The following is a 16,047-nucleotide window of genomic DNA, read 5'->3' on the forward strand; positions in this document are numbered from 1 at the left end:
ATGCATGCCTGTAGTCCCAGCTACTTGGGAGGCTGAGGCAGGAGGATTGCTTGAGCCCAAGAGATCAAGGCTGCAGTGAGTCGTGATCATGCTATTGCCCTCCAGCCTTGGTGACACAGCAGTACCCTGTTTTAGGAAAAAAAATTCAGGATGTATGTATTACTATTTTAAAAAATGTCCTATGTAATAAATGAGGGGATCAAGGTTCAGAGAAAGTAAGAAATTTACTAAATTTATATACCCCATCTTGGAGGGACTGTGTCTGATCCTGACTGTATTCTTCGGCCTTGCATAGCGCCCAGCGCAGAAGAAATGCTCAATAAATAGCTTCTGATAATGTTATTTCCAGGGTAAGAGAGCCAGTAAATGATGAGCCTTTCATGAAAGATTTAAAAAAAAACACACAAAAAAAAACCTTGTGAGATGAAGAAAAGAAAGACATTTGCATCATTAATAGTGAAAGAAGAAATTACTTTGATTTGTAGACCATCGCATCTTTCTTTCAAGGATTTGGCTTTATTTGGCGTGGTATCTCACTTGTCTTTTCACCAGTCCTGGCAACATTCCTGACAAGTGAGAGGAAGTGAGACAAGAAATGATACAGTAAGGGCCAAGTACGCAACTCCAGGGGCCAGGCATAGTCATTGCCTGCTTGGGCCCCACTTCCTTCCTGCACCCCCGGGGTCATCAAAGCACACTCTCTCTTCAGATTCCTCTGGAGGCAGGGGTTTCTGCCTCTTACTCCATCCCCTTCACCTAGGAGAGAACTGTCACTAAACTCAGCAAGGAAGACTTTCTCACCTGGGGTTTTTAGTTAATGGGGGTAGACACAAAACAACTAAGGACATTGACTGCAGTAAGGTATTTAGACAAAGCAGGTAGAAACAACCCCTGCCCCCCAATCTATCTTCCCCACATCTGACCTTTAATGTGTACTAAACAAATTTAGTTGAAAAGAAGCAAAACCTTAAGTAAACATTTTGCTGCACATTTATGTATTGCTTTTATTGTCAGAAAAAAAATACCACCACATTGATACTTCTAGCTATAGTTCTAGATACAAGCTTTGCTTATATTAACCCAAAATGGTATCTTTTCATCAGAATCACAGAGTAAGAGTTATAGAAGTGGCTTTACAGTCACAATTCTTCTAGAAGATTTCTGTACTCCAGCTGGAGATCTATAGACCTGTCCACTGCAGGGTAATGGGAAGTTTGCATGAGACTCCTACACACACCCCTACGGCTACCCATCTTGAAAGCTTGTGTGAGACACGGAAGTCTTGATTAAATGCAGATGACAGTGTCCTGAGTTGATTTTTCTCATTTAACATTAGACTGTCTCGATTTAAGTAGCTCAGTAAGAAGTGAGACATAATTGGGTCTTGCTTTTAATTAAACATAGACATATATTTATTTATTTACTAGTACCATTGAGATACTGCTTAATTTTCATTAATGCTGTTGACTTTTTCTCTCCTTAGAACAACATTCTTGTTAATCATGCGGCTGCAATTAGTTGTCCTGTGTTTATCTTTCCGGCTCCACAGCTAATTCCAGTGTAGAACCAATTTATTTATAGTTTTCACTGCTCAGAACATCCTATCCACTGAAAATTCACTGATAATGCCATAACTCAGAGTGTCCTTTTATTTCTGGGTGGAAGGAAGCAAGGGATTGGTTTGGAGGCAGAAGCGAGAGGGAGGTGTCAATAAGATCCTCTTCATTTGGTAGCATAGAATGGCAATGTTCCTAATGAAGGACACAAACATACGCTTTCTGATAGAATCATGGTGCTGGGATTGGCTCTCTGCATCACTTTCAGTTCCCTCAGAGGCAGACCACAGCCTAAGAAAGAACTCTAGTATAGTTATTACATTCCTAAACACAAAACAAACATAAACAGGGAAGCATCTTTTAATGGAATGTGACATACTGATTCACCACACATCTCTGGCCAACTTGGGAGTCAGGAGCTAAACTGCCCACATATTAGGACAGTTTAGGTTCCCTTTCTATGGAAAATGTATACTTCTGTAAGCATTAAAGGCTTAATAGAAAACCATGCCTTAAAATGGACTTGGGGCCTTTAATCAGGCTCTCTTAAAGCAAGTTTCTGCGCTCCACTCGAAGGACTTAGGCCAGTTAGCCTCGCGTGTTTTATTCCTGCTTGAACTGGGCACCATCCGTGGCCATATGAGTAGGTGGAGAAGAGGTAAATAGAAGCCACTTCCAATTCACAGCATGTCACCAGCTGCCTTTTCTGCGTTCCGCAGCCGCTCATGAGGACTGATGGAACAAGGACTCTAATCATTTTAGAGAAGAGAGCAGGCTGATTACAGTATAAACCTCAGCCTTATCAAAACCCCCGACTGAAATACTTCCATTTGCTAAATAATATTTACTAGGCCTCAATATTTTCAACAACCATCTTCACTCCCAAATACTTGGATTTAGTTTCTGCTGGTTATTAGCCTAAAGACAGCTCTAAGTTCTTAATCATATTCTTTCTGGTGTGATTGGAGAGCCTGCTCTTAACATATTTTCAGAGGTCTTGAGAATCTGTCACTGACGTGAATAAATAAATGAATGAGCTGAGTGATGTTGGCAGGAGGCACGGGGTCCCAAAGCCTCTGTGTGTGCTACAGGAGTGGGATCCTTTCCTTCCACCTTCTTTGCATTCCAGGAAAGGGCAAATAGGATTACCCAATGCCAAATGTCACCTTCTGTCCCCTGCTTTCACTAAGGGAACCGGAGGGTGGCCTAACATGAATATTGTGCTTGGAATGAACATGTCTGCAACTTAGCTGCACTTGTTACATTATTTTATATTCTTAGTCATTTTGTGTCCTGTTTGCTTCTTTGCCAATAACCCAGCATAGGAAAATACATATTCCAGCATATGTTATGTTCATCACTAGACTGTGTCATGGTAAGCTTTTTCCACCTTGGCCAAAGTATAATAAGAGGAAAAAGATAAACAGCTTACACATATTGAGAACTTACATTGAGCCAGGCACCATGCTACCCACCTGACATGCTTTCTCTCATTTAATCTCCATTTTACACATGAAGACATTGAGGCACAGAGAAGTCAGGTTACGTGCACAAGGTCACACAGGTGGAGAAGTGCAGGCTGGGGCACTCGGCTCTGTGCACATTGCCTCTCTTCTAAGTGCCTGCACTGACAGCCAATGCTTTTCATCAGGTGCTCAGAAGAGATGAAACCTAGGAGCACAGGAAGCACCTCTACTCCATGGAAAAAGAAGCAATTATCAGAAAACATCGAAGCTTCTGTGGCTGTCTTTCAAGGGCAAGAATAAATGCGGTGAACTATCCTTGAAGGCACTAATAACTGGGCTGCTGAACACCACCACGGCGATTATTGTTTTCCGGGCTGACACTTGGCCGGTTTTTTCTCCTTTTTACTTTCGGGCTAATAATTAGATTTAAATCCGTGACAGGACTCTAACCATCACCTCAGGGGGTTCTAGATTTCTTTACTATTGCTTGCAAAGATTTCATTTTAAAAAAGCCCTTTGAAACTATAAGTAAGTTACACTAGCAACAGCTTTTAAAAAAATCTATTATCTTATTGAGTCTTTTGAAGAACATATGCTGCTCTCTCCCTCCTAACCTTGAGAGACCAACCCTTATTTTTATCTCCAATTTGAAGAATAAAAAATGCCCAGGAGGACGAGTGAAGGCAGACTCATAAAATGTGGTTTTCAACAGCACTGATGTCACTGCCAGATTGATTTGGACAGCCCTCGGAATGTGCTGAATCAGGAATTTCGTTTCGTTTTTTGATTACAAAAATTTTTTCCTATATATAGTGAAAATTATTATGGTGGCTTTGCTTCTCAGGGGTTGAGAAAGAACTGTTCTTTATATGAGTAAATGACGCTCTCGACCTCTGTGGCGGGTTGCTTTGAGCAAGGCAGTTAGAGGCGAGGTTTCGCAGAGCGCATTTTACCCACCATGGCCCTGCTCTCCTCGGATGCCCATGCCGATGGGTGAGTGCACTCACCTGGCTGTGACCGTGGAACGCCACTTTTCTCAGTGTGAAGACACCTGGCCCAAACAGGGCACTTTAAACCCTTTGAGGAATAAGATGGAGTCATATAAATAAGTAACTGGCTCAGGTGAGGACCCACTGGCAACCTGGCCTCATTAGCACTGTTAAAGCAACAGAGTCGTCTCCCTGGAGGCTCTGTCACACACGAAACATCTGTTCTGGGGCCTTTCTGTCACCTTATGACTGCTCTGGAGAATCCCAGTTGCTTCTGAGGAGAAGACAGAGAGCCTGTTGGTCTCTGTACTGAGTCTGATCTATCCACACAATAAAGAAAAACGATTCTACCCAGAGGCCCTAGGATGAGCTGTGGGAAACTAGTCCAGCCAAGCCCTTCAGCGAACGTTTTTCTGGGAGAATGTATTTAATACTTTTCCAGAGATATAAAAAGAATACAAGAATATTTAATTTTACTTGGCTGGGTGCGGTGGCTTACGCCTGTAATCCCAGCACTTTGGGAGGCCCAGGCAGGTGGATCACCTGAGGTCAGGAGTTCAAGACCAGCCTGGCCAACATGGTGAAACCCTGTCTCTACTAAAAATGCAAAAATTAGCCGGGCTTGGTGGCAGGTGCCTGTAATCCCAGCTACTCAGGAGGCTGAGGCAGGAGAATCGCTTGAACCTGGGAGGCAGAGGTTGCAATGAGCTGAGATCCTGCTATTGCACTCCAGCCTGGGGGACAAGAGTGAGATTTCATCTCAAAAAAATAAATAAATAAAAAATAAATTTAATTTTACTATAGTGTTCTTGAAAAAACTAAAAAAATTTTTTTCAGTATAACTTCAAGGATAATTCTTTTAGGCAATTAATAAATGCCCCATCTTCTATCATCATCAACTTAAAGCAGACAGGTTCCATAATTTTCTGACAACTTTCCTTGAGCAGAAATGAGAAACACTGATTTTTGTGGATGCTTTCAAACATATTCCCGCACAGGATCCATGGTAATCTTTTCTGTTCCATGGAGTAATAGTCATTAGCAGACAATTCCCACTGATAGCCAGGCATATAGCTAAAGACAGGAAGAGACATGGGCTCTACTAAATCCATGATAATCAAATTTAAAAACCTAAGATATGTACCTAACCAATTCAATTGTGAGAAGTGAATACTTGATAGTATTGCAATAAACAAAGGTTTACTCGGGTTACCAAACATATACAACTTGCACAAGTGACACTTATAAACATCACATTCCAAAAACGTTTGGTTGAGCTGTGGATAGAAACTTCCCAGAGAATAAGGAGCATTCCTAGAATGAGCTGCCTGGGAGGCAGGGGCTGGAGGCAGCCGCCACAGGGCTCTCATCCCATGTGGTGGGGCCGCTAGTCCTACAACTGCTGGAGGAGGAGGCTGCAATGGCAGGGAGAGCAAAGGTTCCAGTTGTTCCCAGTTAGCATGCCAGAGACATATTTTCCCACAGAATCTGTGACATATATGATGACTGGTAGAGACACAGGGGTCCACTCTGCCCACAGTGCAGCTTAACTACAACACCCTCCACAAACAGTATTTTTAATAAAAATGAGCAAAACTTAGAGAGCTCCATGAAAGACATATTCCATGCTTTGTTATTTTAATTATTATTATTATTTTTTGAGACAGAGTCTCGCTCTGTCTCCCAGGCTGTAGTGCAGTGCTGTGATCATGGCTTCCTGCAGCCTCTATCCAGGGCTCAAGCGATCCTTCCACCTCAGCCTCTCAAGTAACTGAGACTATGGGTGCCCACCAGCACCTCCAGCTATTTTTTGTATTTTTTGTAGGGACAGGATTTTGCCACATTGCCCAGGCTGGTCTCAAATTCCTGGCTTCAAGCAATCCACCCACCTTGGCCTCCCTAAGTGCTGGGATTATAGGCGTGAGGAAGTGTCTGGCATGTGTTATAAACAATACATTTAAATTTTTCAAATAATCCATTTGTTTAGAAAGTCAAACCACTTACAGGCTGTTAGTTTAATCTTGAAGAATTTCTTAGGCAACCCAGAGAAAATTAGGAAGCAACATTATAGTTTTGGTTTTTATTAAGGGAGGCCTATGATCAGATAAGATTATTTTCAGTAGAGGCTTCCAGAAAGCCTGTCCATTAAGTGAGCAATGGTAGCAATCTTGGAGTCTGGCTTCAAAACTGACATAAGATTGCCGTCTTTAGACTTACAAATCACTTCTGTCCAACCTGGACTTCTTACCAAGCATTTCTCATCATCCAGATTTGGAAAATATGCCTAGTCTTTCACAACTGGCTATCATCAGAGCTGAAAAGTTGCTGCCTGCTATTCAAGTGATTAAATAAATACTTGCTAAGTATATAAGAGTTCTAAATCATTAAGTCCATTATTCTATATAGTCATAGATACATAAAATAACCAGGCCAAGTATCCATAACTTAGGGGTAAATACTTCATTTCCCTCTAATTTGGTGAATGGGTACTTAGTATGAAGCTTACAAAAAATAAAGATTACTTCTAACACCAAACACTGCCAATTGTGCTTAAATCTCTGAGCCACTGGTAAAACCATGTCTTACCTGCATAGTGTTACCATATCCATTATTTTCTAAAGCTATCAAAGCTAAGGCCTTGAGGCAGAAAGGTGTTGCACCAAAATGAAATTCAGTTGCGTTTGGAAGCCTACCCCTCCGTGGGAGTTCAATCAGGTTGAGTACAGTTCTGTGCTGCAGAGAGCAGCTTTCAGTGCAGGAGGCAGGCCATTAAATGCTTTCTGAACTCCATTAGTTACCCCTGCTGAGAGTGAAAAGTTCTCATAAGTGCATAAAATTTAAATTGCCTATGAGGTAAGAACGAGACGGTATTTTGCTGCCAAATATTATTTTCTGTTCAAATGGTCTACGATCACACATATAATGCAGAATCATAGAGTACAGACCTGAAGGAATGAAGTGTTGACTAGGAATACTGTGCCCCAAATCAAATGACATCTCATCATCTGGAAAGACCCCCAGAGTTTTCTTCAGGTGAACTTCCCCTCCGCCTGGCACCTCCAGCCAGGTACATGTGCTCAGATGGAGCCCAGCACCTCCACTCCAGTCTAGACTCGGGACTCAGCCAGGCCCGATCAGAGCGCCAGAGACACTTGGCCTCAGTGACTGCAGGAGGCATGGCATGTGACCCAGTCAGAGCACCGAGGTGAGGTGCAACCCAAGGTGGACAGGACTATTAAGAGAGAGACATGCGCTCTTTTTTACCCCTCTACTCTCCCTGAACCTGGAAGAAAATGGGTTTGGGATTGCAGCTTGCCATTTGCCATCCCAGGAACCTGGGAGAGTAAAGCCGCACGAAGGACAGTGAAGCTGAGAGCTGGCAAGACATTGTGTCCTTATGACACTTTTTGGAGGCCCAGGATCCAGCTGTGTGTCTGAATTTTCAGGTTATGTTAGCCAATAGATCCCATTTTTCTTAGATTTAAGTTTTCTTTCACTTGTAATCAATAGTCCTAACTGATAATTAAAATGGAGAACCATACATTTCAGTCTTGAAGAGACTTATCTCATTCTACAGGCAGAGACGGACACTGAGATCCAGGGAAGTAGCTTTCCCAGGTCCTCTGCTAGCTGGTAGTGTAGCCAGGACTAGCACCCAGGTCTCCTGCTTTCTCATGTGATGTTTTCACTGCACCATGGAGAAAATTAAAAAATAATTATGAAACACATTGGACTGATCTAAAACTTTTAATTAAAACTCTGCTCTAATTAAAAGCTTATTGGGTAATATACTCAAAAAATTCATAATTAATATTTTAAATCATTCTTTACATTGTTACCTAGAATATAAGCAACTTAAAAATACATTAATAAATTAAATTTTTCAGAAATGTGCTTGTGGTCTGCTGTAGCAGCAATAGAAATAGCCCAACAAAATAGCTTAAAATGTTTTATTAAGTATATATAATATTACAGGGTAATATTTACAAAGTTATGTTTCTTTTTTAAATAAAAAAGTACCTTGGCAAAGATTGCAGATATTCAAAGCTTTAAACAGTGATAAATTGATTTAATACATATAAAAAAAAAAACCTTTAACGGTAACACAGCTGTAAAACAACTTTGGTCTTCAAATCACTGCAAAAAAATGGCTACTGACAAATAGCACACCTTTAATTGCTATGCAAAAAAGCTCCAAGAGAGGATCTTGCACATAGCAACACTGGAGTTCTCTTTATTTAGAATGGTTAATAGATATTTATACGATGTGGGATCTAATTCTCAACAATGGCTTTTTGTAAATAATGCTCCATTTAATAAAAACAAAATGTTTTCTTCTCTCACCAGTCATGATAACAACACTTTTAAGATTTAAGATGTTGTCTTACAGAGGAGCTTAGTACAAATGCTTTCTTTTTTTCAAAAAGAGAAATTTATGAGAAAGCTGGTCTTCAATGATCTTAATTAAGAACTGTCAAAGCTAAAGGCAGAAAAACTGCCTGGTCACTCACTGCTCATCTCTTCAAAGTTACCTGGATTATCCCTATTAGTCACTGAAAATGACCTAACAAAGGACCCCAGCAGGTGATGGCAGTTAGTAATTTTAAAATATGACACAAGTAAAACTGTTTATAAAAAAATCCCTCAACCAAATAAAATACAATAAAAGATAAATGGTTGCCCGACAATCATTTCTCCAGTTTCCAACAACAGGTAAATTAAGGAGTATGTGTTTCCATACATACACCACAGATCCCCCTTTTTGAATACCCATTTTAAGACAAGAGAAACCTAGAAGGTTGATTACAGCTTAATTTTTATTACTGCGATGGAGGAGTAAACTTATCGTGTTTTGAGCTTTGTTAGTGCAAATAACAATTTGGTGGTCACTTACTAAATTGACTATAGCATCCTGAAAAAAGAAATATTTCCAATTACGGGATAGCCCTGTTATTTTAATTCTGACATTCTTAGGGATTTAAACAGAATGGACCTGGAGTTTCCAGGAGAAAAATAATCACCTTTGAAGGTTTTTAGAGCATGTGAAATTAGTCAAAAAAAAAAAAAACAAAAAAAAAAACAGAAAGAAAACTCTCAAGCTCACCCTATTAAAAAGTGATAAATCTAAATACAGCCAACTCTCAATCATTTAACTTATGTACCTAGCTTCTGATGTATGCAAAACACTGCAGGAAGAGAGAATGGAAGAAAGAAAAGCTCTAGCTATAGAAGGAATTTTAAAATCAAGGGAGAAGAGCAAGACCAAAAAGCTAATAAACTAAGCAGAGATGCATAAAGTACTATAGGAATGGTAAGTTAAGAGACAAAAGAGCAGCTACACAGATGAAGAGGAACTGCAAAGGAGAATGTTTTGAAGGAGAAGACAAATAGAATTTGGCAAAAGTAGCTGGAAAGGTTGTTGCAGAAAAGGACAAATGGTGTCACTGTGAGAACACACAATAAATAAAACTGAATGGAAGAGTCAATAGCAGAAACTGGGATCAGGGAGTAAAAAGCATATTATGGGACAAAACAGATCCATGATGTGCAAAACACTGTCTGCAATTTAAATGTGATGTGATGGAATTTGGGAGCCATTACAAATCTGATTTAAAGAGAAAGAACTGGCCCAATGATGCCCAAGCAGGAGGACTCCTGCTTCTGTGGTCCCTTATCCAGAGAAGCTGACAACTAGTGAGAGCAAGAGTTGGTTTCATCTGGCATTTCCCCCACTCTCTCTGGTGGCATTGTCTAGGGCAGTGAATGCCTCAAAAGGCAGGCAGCATTAAAGAGAACACAATGGATGGATGAGATCCAAGAGCGAACCCCAAATAAATGAGAGTTTACTACATATTAAAAGGTACAACTTTAGTTTATAAAAAATTTTACTATAAAGATTTTCATACCTTTTCTAATAGGAGCTTGGATCTTTTTCAAGTCCATCTGCTTTTCCCTCCTTTCATCAAAACTGATTTTTAAAGTAACAAACTAGGTTAGCAAAATGTAAATATTTTCAGAAGGAAAAAGTGCTGCAGGAGCCATCAGATTTGTATAAAGGAATACAGCTCCCTCTATATATGTTATTATTTTGGACAGCTACACAATCAAGGAAGAATATACATGTGTGTATATACATACGTATATATAGATATACGTACATATTTGTGTATACATATTTTTTTTTTCAAGAAGAGCTGTCTTGCTAGTATGTTCAGTTTTCTGAGAGGCCTCAGCAGGTCATAAATTTAGGTTTGCCATGGGCAAACTACTTGGTCCCAACATGAAATATGACAATCAATTTGGCATAAAAGAGGCACACAGGAACATCTGATGGACTAAGAAATAACTATTATTAATGCAACTACAAATAGGAATATCTTATTACACAAACAGGAAGAATTACGTATTTCTACAGGGTATTGGTGAGCAGTCAAAAAGCGTGGCGAATTACCTAGAAGTTTTAAAAGTTTTAAGTGATCAAATATTTGCATCAAATATAATTCCACCCAATAAAGAACTTTGTATTTAAATGTTTTTACTAAAAGCACAAAATTAACCTTTGCTCTCCTGTAGGTACCCCACCTTTGTCCATACAGAAGATGCATGTGCCTATCTCATACGTATGCACATACAAACACACATCCACAAACAGGTAAAAAACGAATGCTAAAAGTCTAAAAGTACTCCAGGCGATCACAACTGTCAGAACGTTAATTTTCTTCTAACCAGGATAGGAAATGTGGGTTTTGTTTACTTTTCAATCATAGGGGGAGGGGAGTACGAGGCAGGACTACAGGAGGAAGGTGATGAATGTTTATCATGCAACATAGATACAACAGTAATAAATCCCCATTCAAGGGCTGGCCTGTTGGCCTGATGGTGACACACATTTTGTTGCCATGCAGGAGACTCATAGTTCAAATTTCAATCTTGCTTTTTTCATGCCCCAGATCAGAAAAGAAGTGAAGAAACACTGTAGATTTTTGCCTTCAAATCAGAGGAAGGGAATACATATGTTACAACCATAGCTATTTTTGCTGAAAAGTGTGAACACAGTGCTCTGAGAACAAGTCTGGCTCCTTCCTGCAACTGGTGCTACCGTGTCACTAGACCATGTTCAAAGAGGAGAAAAGGTGCTACATCTTGTACAGCAGAAGCAAGTAACAGGAGGACAAGACAGGGTTTCAAGGGGTTATGTGAATAAAAGGAAAACATATCCATCAATAAAAGTACCCTAAATCTGGGAAGGACCTGTTACACTGTTTGTTGAAGGGGGAATGTGGGAATGGCAACCCCCAAGAATGAGGACCACTATCTCCATCAATATCACATCATACGGAGATCATACCAGATGCTCCCAACCAAATTCCTGCCTGTACTTAATTTATTATTCCGTTGACCCAGAAGTGGCAGATACCTCTCAGCTAATGCCATACTGCCATAACTGCCCAAAGCTGCTGTGAACCTGAGTTGGCAAAGGTTTGATGGAAGCCACTGGTTTTCATAGATATATCTGGGTAATCACCAGGGCAGTGCTAAGTAGTTATCACCCTGAACCAATTTAAACTGGTTACACCTGAAAGGCATCATTCTTGGAAATTGTCCATTCTACTATTGCCCCTAATTGATTAAAAATAACAACAAAAAACTGGATCTCAATTGGGCAAACAACATAGATCATAATTATTTTATTAACTAAATTACAGCTGCTTTGAATAAAAACTTAACTAACAATCACGTAAGGGTCTCATAGGTGACAACCAGTTACTTTTCTTGTTTCTTCTCCCCAACAGTGAATCATCAAGGCCATGGTGCTTAAACACAAGTGTATTCCTTTCACGTCTTACTACTCTCCAAATCGGAGTCCATCACTTCACTTCAGTTATTCTGGAAAATTGAAAAATGAACACATAATCACTATTCGTGTCTATTTTCCATCCATTAAAAAGTTGACACATTAAAAAAAGTTTCAGATATATAGTATCTAAAAATTAAGAAAATAGACCTGCAAAGGTCAGAGACAGAAACCAGGCAAATCATTAGCCTTTTTAATTTCAGTAAGAAAAAGGCCAATGCCAAATGAAAGTAAAAAATCAACAGAGTCTGATAATCTCTGTTTGCTTGGTTGGCTGAGGAAAGCCAAGAGATGTTGATTTTTCAAAGCAAAAGACGTTGATCCTAGAATAATATTCTATAATATTCACTTTGGATCTCCACCATTCATTTAATCTAAGTAAAATAAACATCTGATCAGCTGTAGATGAAAGAGAAAAATGGTACTGACTCTGATCCCTAGAAAGCACCCTGAACCTCATTCATTGACAAGGCAGACATACTGTAAGCAATAAGCAGTTGTCAGTGGGAAGTACCCACCAGCCAGACATTTTAAAAACAAATTCTGATCAGCTGAATATTAGGAAAATTAAGAGAATCTTGAAGATCATCGTAGATTTCATCACAAATATTCAAGGCAAAACTGTTTTACAATATTTCCTGATGCAGTAGTTTAAAAAAGTCACATCTTAAGAGAAATTAACAAAGGAAGAGGCACTCAAGATTCTTAGATTGCTTTCCTGAAAATGGAGAAAAGTTTAGTTTCTTCATACAACTACAGAACAATGACACCACCAAGGAAAAGGAAAGGACATAGAAATTAAAAAAAAAAATAGGACATCAGAATGTAAACATGAACAAACCATGCCACAATTCCTGGAACAAACCATGCCATGCCACAGTTACCGGAACAAACCATGGCCACAATTCCTGGTACTAGTCATTTTATGTTTTGTTATGTCTTTTAATTTATTCCTGTGAACTACAGTCTTTTTTAGGAGGGTAATGGCTTATATAACAAAACATGCTTTTAAAGGCTGTGACACAAACATACAAAAGTAGGATCATTCTGTGACTCCATGCTGAATACACGTTGTTTTAAACTTTGTTCACCAATGCATGACTGGAGTGTTTTTAATCTTATGCAAATATTAATGACACTTGGGGGGAATATAGCTTCCTGAGTTAAATGCTGCACTTTGCTGCAGAAGAGGGCAGGTAAGGTCACAGACTTTAAAACAGTAAAATATAAAGCAAACTATTTACATGACCGAGGAGTGATTATAAATATCAAAGGTAAGAAGACATTTTTTGATAAGATAAAAACATAAACATAATTACTAAATGCCAACAAAACTGAGGAATCATAATATGTTAAGGAAAAACCAAAATAAATGCTTGTAGCACTCAATATCTCAAACCTATGTATCTTTAAGAACAAATATATTTCTTTGAAATATTCTATAAAGATTAGAAGTTATTAGCCCAGAGTTCTTAAAAAAAAAATGGAAGCAAAAGCTGAGGACAAAACATCTCTCTCTCTCTCTCTCAACCTCTCTCTTTAATCATCTCCCAAAAGGTTAGAACCAAGCTCTTGATTGAAAAAGCAGAGATGTTAAGTCCCCATGGGTTAAATGCAACAAAATCACCAACACAAGCATAAAAGAAACTCTGTCAAAATGATAAAGATTTGTGCCAGATTATTTATGTGCCTTATAAAAGGCATTTTAAAGTTACAGTCACCAGACACGGAATCTGAAAAACATTTTACAAAAAGTGGCAATTTCTCTTTGCTGGGAGCCGTATGACTGGAGTCTGATTCGTGACACCCTACAGTTTTTACAGTAGTAGTTTTGCAATTTTTAGCAAAGTAGATTTAAGTTGTATACATCAAGAAATGTGAACCTTTATCATCTGACAGTGTCCCTGTTACTAAAAAAGAGCCACATTTTCAAGAAGCTTTTTTGTTTTCCAATGTCCATGTTTTAACCGATCTATAATTATTAAGTGCATTTTATACGTACCATCATTCATCATTCCTTTTGATTCTTTGAATGCTAGGATTAGTAACAAGCCAAGCAGGCAGTTAGTGAGGTTCCACAATTGGAAATCATTTCTAAATAAACAAATATGCAATGATATGCTAACTAGTCTACAACTCTACAGCCAAATTAATTGTAAAGCTATCATTTTATTATGTAGCCTTTCTGTGGATCATACCCACAGCATTCACAAAGGAAACAGACTTAGTTGGGAAATCAGATCTAGGTTTACAAAGAAAGAAAATGAGATGTTTTGGTCTATCTCTGTGGCAATAGCCTGTATCTTTCTAAAATGTGTACATCAGAAATTGGAAGTAATTGGGATCCTTCTCTACTAGGGGGTGCCATGCTTCGTCTCAACCAGTAGCAAAAGGCAACGATCCCCTTGCCCAAATATCACTTGGTTAAGGTAAGCAGCTACTTAGACACAGAATAGTGCATTTTTCCCAGTGGTGAGAATATTATAAAAGTAATATTCATAATTCTTTTTTATTTTTTTTTGAGACGGAGTCTCACTCTGTCACCAGGCTGGAGTGCAGTGGCATGATCTCAACTCACTGCAACCTCCGCCTTCCGGGTTCAAGCAATTCTCCTGCCTCAGCCTCCCGAGTAGCTGGGACTGCAGGTACACACCACCATGCCCAGGTAATTTTTGTATTTTCAGTAGAGACAGGGTTTCAACATGTTGGCCAGGATGGTCTCAATCTCTTGACCTCGTGATCTGCCCGCCTCGGCCTCCCAAGGTGCCGGGATCGCAAGCATGAGCCACCGCACCCAGCCCATAATTCTTGATGAATAATCAAGAGTAGAGATGCCAAGGAAAGAAAAAAAGAGGAAAAAAACCTAGATTCTTCCTAAGGCATAGACAGGGCATTCTAACTGTTTTGCGGGCCAGTTCAAATTATGATCTGGTAAGGGATTAAGAGTGAAATAACCACATACCATTAAGGGGTTCCTCTACAGCTTTCTGAAAAATATTTAAAATATATTTACATAAAAATATAATTTATGTCATGTCATTTTATAGTAAAACTTATATATGCTAATATTTAAATTATGTAGTAAGCAGTAAATCCTACAGTCAAAAAAAAAAAAAAAAAAAAACAACGAAATAAGCCTGTAAATGTTAAAGCAAAGCTTGCCAAATCAGGTTAATAGTTTAATAATAACTGTATTATTCTCTTAATATTATTTTTCTAAACAGAATTTCCCACTTCACCACTCTCAGCTCAAGAAATTCTAACTTCTAAAAATATGAAAGTGCAAGCATAAATAGCAACAACAGAATAAATAACACAGTGAAGAGGTGGAAGCAAAACAGAATCATCTTTAAGTATCGCAAATTGAACTCAGTAACTGGGAAAGAAAATGTGTTAGGATTTACAGGTCCAGTTAAGTTGCTGGCCTCTTGTGACCAACATAGCTATGGCACCAATCTTTCTAGAATATACCCCTGTGGTAGACACACATACCCGCCTCACCTGCCCTTTAGGCACACTGAGGCTTGTCAGACTTAGAAGCATATGTGACCTCTACCTCCGGCCACAGACAGAAGACTCTCTTTGGCATTCCAGATACAGCTATCATCACTCTGTTATAGGAAGCTAAGTACAATATAATCCTTTCCAGAGCTTATCTCCACAAAATAGCTCTTGGGCCTGTCACTGTGATAAGTCTATGTTTATAAATATGCTTTTCTCTTCATTTATGCCCTCCTAAAATTACTCCTTTCTTGGAATTTTCTCAGATGGCTTAATAAGGTATCTAAGGTACAATGAAACGTTAAGCACAGTTTTAAGGGAAAAAATGTTTATAAAACATTTGTATGGGAGAGGATCGAATCATAACTCCGAATAGATGTTTTCAGCAATATTTACATTTATTTTATAGATTATAATTATCAATGATGTCAACTTAGTATAGATTTCTCCTCATTTTTAAGCCTGAAATTGTCATTCTGTGTATGCACATCCAATGAATCCAACAGGTGAGGTGATATATTGGAATCAGCTTCCTTCTGATTGCAGAGATAATATAGCCATTATTCCTACTTTCCAGTTTTGGGTGTGAGAAGTCAGTACAATCTTAAGAAATCATTTATTCCATCCCATTGATACTAAAATGACCAAACACAGGTTTTAAAATAGAACTGGACCCATTC

At 38.8% G+C, this 16,047-nt stretch overlaps 1 protein-coding gene across 6 annotated transcripts in view; it reads right to left on the reverse strand.

Moving 5' to 3' along the window:
- Positions 1-7,947: 7,947 nt before the first annotated feature.
- The window catches only part of CD47 (CD47 molecule), a 47,535-nt gene continuing 39,435 nt past the window's right edge, over positions 7,948-16,047 (reverse strand). For 3 of the 6 annotated variants that reach the window (XR_004069835.3, XM_031009330.3, XM_031009331.3), the window contains one exon: positions 7,948-11,898. Coding sequence is in view for 4 of the 6 variants with exons in the window: in XM_031009330.3 (XP_030865190.1) it covers positions 11,890-11,898 (9 nt within the window). In the remaining 2 variants the exon portion in view is untranslated. Of the gene's footprint in view, positions 11,899-13,868; positions 13,902-14,828; positions 14,854-16,047 lie in introns of all 6 variants that reach the window. The other 3 variants (XR_004069834.3, XM_031009327.3, XM_031009329.3) reach the window with 2 other exon arrangements.

The sequence above is a fragment of the Gorilla gorilla genome, chromosome 2, assembly GCF_029281585.2.
Source record: "Gorilla gorilla gorilla isolate KB3781 chromosome 2, NHGRI_mGorGor1-v2.1_pri, whole genome shotgun sequence".
NCBI classification, from domain to species: domain Eukaryota; kingdom Metazoa; phylum Chordata; class Mammalia; order Primates; family Hominidae; genus Gorilla; species Gorilla gorilla.